Source organism: Castanea sativa, chromosome 4 (genome assembly GCF_040712315.1).
Source record: "Castanea sativa cultivar Marrone di Chiusa Pesio chromosome 4, ASM4071231v1".
NCBI lineage: Eukaryota > Viridiplantae > Streptophyta > Magnoliopsida > Fagales > Fagaceae > Castanea > Castanea sativa.
Genome location: NC_134016.1, coordinates 39,916,747 through 39,920,485, shown reverse-complemented (window position 1 = coordinate 39,920,485; position 3,739 = coordinate 39,916,747). Strand labels below are relative to the sequence as shown.

The window sequence follows — 3,739 nt, the reverse complement described above, 5'->3', positions numbered from 1 at the left end:
CAATTATTTCAGATTCACAACTTCATAATTGCTATCTAAATCTTTTTTTTAATGTAATGTTGCTTTCATTTGCACAACCACTAAAGGCCATTTTTATTAAGCGCTAATTTCAATATATTATATTATCACCTCAATAACTATGATTTTTTTTATCATTAGAGATATTGAATTACGCTTTAGGTACAAATTGTAGTAACTATACCGTTGACTCTAATAATTTCATCTTATTTTTCCTGGCAAGACTAACTCCACGAAAAACGAAAATTGTCCTCATGCACGATTCATCAGAATTTTATTTTATTAAAATTAAGTACAAAAGAAACACAATTGCAAGGGAAAGTATTTTGTACATGTAACCCAATTGGTTAACTAACCCAATTGGTGTCTTGGTCTTATGATAAAAGAGCTATCGTCAAAAGCGGACGTCTTCTCTCTCTCTCAAAAAAAAAAAACACACACATACATAACATGTTATTGTACTTGCTATAACTATTGCATAATATTTTGCAATCAAAACGTTGAAACTTCTGTATTATCAAAGAAAAGTCCAGAAGGCTTAGAATCACGCATCAAAGCCAACATCACAGGGCCTTTTGCAGCTTCTTCAGTAGTCAAGACCCCGGCGTTGTAATTCAAATCCGTTTTGGTAAATCCAGGACTAACTGCGTTAATGGCAACTGCGGGATACTTCTTTGCTAGAACCCTTGTGTACGCATTCAGAACTGTCTTGGAGACAGAATACGCTGAAAAATTATTACTAGGCCAACCTTTATCTTCTATCAAATTCTCCTTCACATCTTCTAAGAACTCTTCAACCACCTCATCCACTTTCTCTTCTGTGAGACCATCCACATCTCCTAGCTTCTTCTTTGCATTCTCATTTGAAATAAACTGAAATACAAACACAAAATTTTCAATTTATATATTTTTTCTTTTTTTCATCTTGGTCCAGAAAATTCTAGCACCTTCGTTTAATGCATGTCAAATACAGCTTCAAAGCACAAGTAAAAACATGTTTATATCATCTAATTATCAGGAACAACCATAAAGTTTCCAAGTTATTGGAGAATTTACACTTTTCTCCTACTAAACTATCCCTCATTTTACACTTATCCCCTTAAAATATACTCCCGTTTACACTTACCCCTAAACTATAAGAATGCACACTTTATTCCCTTAAATTATACCCCTTTTACACTTACCCCCTAAAGTATATCTCATTTTACAATTACCCCTAAACTATGAAAATATACACCTACTTCCCTAAACAATTACCCATGGGTTAGGATGCAAAGTGTTACACAAGTAATAGTTTAGAGGGTAAGTGTGCATTCTCATAGTTTTGGGCGAGAAGGGTAAATGAGAATATAGTTTAGGAGGGTAAGTGTAAAAAAAAGCATAGTTGGTGTAATTTCCCTTAAGTTTTTTGACTTCGAACAATACGAAGAGAAAATGTATTTACACACTCATTAGTGTACACTCCGTACACATCATATCTAGAATTTTGTGCATGCTTTCTACAATTTTCGTACAGATATTCATAATAAAATGTGAACGGTGACAATGTATAGGGATCATGTACTCTTGTGAATGTTTGATAATCATGACTCAAAATACTAAATCTACAACCAGTTTTACTACAAAATATTCGTAATCTAATATTATAATTAATGTGAATGGTGAAACATCAACAATATCATAAATAAAAAAATTTATTATACTTTTATCTTGTATTTAAAACGCGTCATTTTAGTTTGCAAGATTTAAATAATAAAATTGTAATATTCCTAGCTAGTATTACTCTTTAAATTGTCACGTAATAATTTTATTAACGATCTGATTACGAAGGAATTGTGCCTCTTTCAAAAGTCTCCTACGTATATGGTCTATACATTCAACCTCTTACAGCCTATAGGGCCACAAACTGTGAGAGATGTGATGTATATATTTAATGCATAAGATATATTCTCTTTCTATGACATAACTAGAGGTAACTAGCTTCTTTGGATTAATAATATTTTACCTTGAGCTGTCCCAAGTCGGAGGAGATGTTTACTATTCTTGCTGATTTTGATAACTGAAGAAGTGGAATAAGTTCTTTGCTTAAACGCTTGATCCCATAATAATTTGTTTTGAAAGAGTTCACTGCAGATTCATAAGTTTGCTGTACAAATTTCTTAAAGGCTCCAGCATTTGGACCTACAACCTGTTATCGCAGACAATGGTAAACCATCTTTCATACATGTCTAAATTAAATTATTTGATTACTACTTTTTATTATTCATCTTGCCATTGCTACTAAATTTTGGATTAAGTCCTCAAATTTGGAAATACTGAAAAAGATTATATTACACTGAGAGACTCACATCATCAGGCCCAAATTTTAAGTCTTTTGGATCTACTGTACCAACTGTGGTTAATCCATTAACCGCGGCGTTATTTACCTGCATAATAAGAACAAAATTTCATCTAGTTAAATTGCGTTTCAATTTCGCCAAGCTAGTGACTGTAGGTTTATCTACCGAGCAAGCAAAAAATAGAAGGAAAAAAGAGAAAAATAATACATGGTTTATCTTCATTTAAAACCCTATATAGAAAAATAATTTAACCATATTTGTCTTTTTCAAAGCTACAAGTTGATTAAAAAAGGAGTCTAGTCCAGCTAATTAGATATTTCCATATAAATATTGTTTTACCCCCCGTCTACTAGAATTTCATAAATTATTTGTCTCAAACGTTTAAATCGTTAAAAATTATTATTTTAACTATTTAATCTAATACTACATACCCTTCATATTTAGGCCCAAGTTGCCCTATGTGAGATTTTCTTTTTTCTTTTTTTAAATTTTATTTAAACAAGAGGAGATGTGGAGACAGAGATAGCTTAACTAGAAATTTCTACTATGATAACAGTAATAAATATTGAAAAAATCAGCAATATATTGAAATCAAAACAACATACTAATGTATTATCTTTGTTAAAATCAAAATTTTGCTAATATCCAAAATTCTAGGAAAATGGTTGCAACAAATTAAAGAAGCAATTAAACACAATCTACACGATCACATGCAAGTAGCAGTATATATAGAGTCAAGTTCAGAAGATTGGTAGAGAGTTGGATTGGCTAGGTACCAATATGTCAAGCTTCCCAAAATCCGTTTTGATGAAATTCACGAAAGCAGAAATGCTAACTGGGTCCGAGACATCAAGTTGATGAAAACTCAAATCGGAGTACCCAGCAGCCTTGAGTGTTTCGACAGCTTCAGTGCCCCTCTTCACATCTCTGGCAGTTAATATCACCTTGACTCCATTTGAAGCTAGCTGTTTAGATATCTCAAATCCTATCCCTTTGTTGGCTCCTGTTACGACTGCAACCCTGGGAAAGAGTTTGAAATTAATGCCAAAAAAAAAAAAAGGAAAGAATAATGAGGATTAAGGGTGTCACTAGGATCTCTAGCTTATGTTCAAATAAGAGATTTGGAGTTTAATCTCCTCTTACACTATAAACTAATTGGTGTTTTGGTCTAATAATAATAATGACTATCGTCAGGAGCAGACGCAATAAGTTAAAACTCTCTTAAAAAAAACTAAAAACATTATAATTAAATATCAAATTACCTCATCGTTTCAGGATTCTTGGTTGTTTCAGCCATTTGTTATGAGCTTAGAGTATGTTCCACCAATTAATGCAGAAGATGCCTTAATTAAATTTGTGGTTTGATGTTGGTGTAAAAAAAT

General features: G+C 32.1%; 1 protein-coding gene across 1 annotated transcript; it reads right to left on the bottom strand.

Annotated features, from left to right (window-relative positions):
- Nucleotides 1-291: 291 nt before the first annotated feature.
- Nucleotides 292-3,739, bottom strand: LOC142630754 ((+)-neomenthol dehydrogenase-like). The gene is made up of 5 exons (XM_075804795.1): nt 3,620-3,739; nt 3,134-3,377; nt 2,367-2,444; nt 2,024-2,206; nt 292-891 (listed from the first exon to the last, which is right to left on the bottom strand). The coding sequence occupies exons 1-5, from the start codon at nt 3,652-3,654 to the stop codon at nt 511-513; spliced, it is 921 nt and encodes a 306-aa protein (XP_075660910.1). The 5' UTR covers nt 3,655-3,739; the 3' UTR covers nt 292-510.

Bases quoted from the DNA above. Each gene is read 5' to 3' on its own strand.
- LOC142630754 (XM_075804795.1), bottom strand. From the start codon at position 3,654: ATGGCTGAAACAACCAAGAATCCTGAAACGATGAG. The intron at 2,445-3,133 runs GTACCTAGCCAA...CTTATTATGCAG, and splicing joins TTGGGAAGCTTGACATATTG to GTAAATAACGCCGCGGTTAA. The intron at 2,207-2,366 runs GTGAGTCTCTCA...CTGCGATAACAG, and splicing joins TAAAATTTGGGCCTGATGAT to GTTGTAGGTCCAAATGCTGG.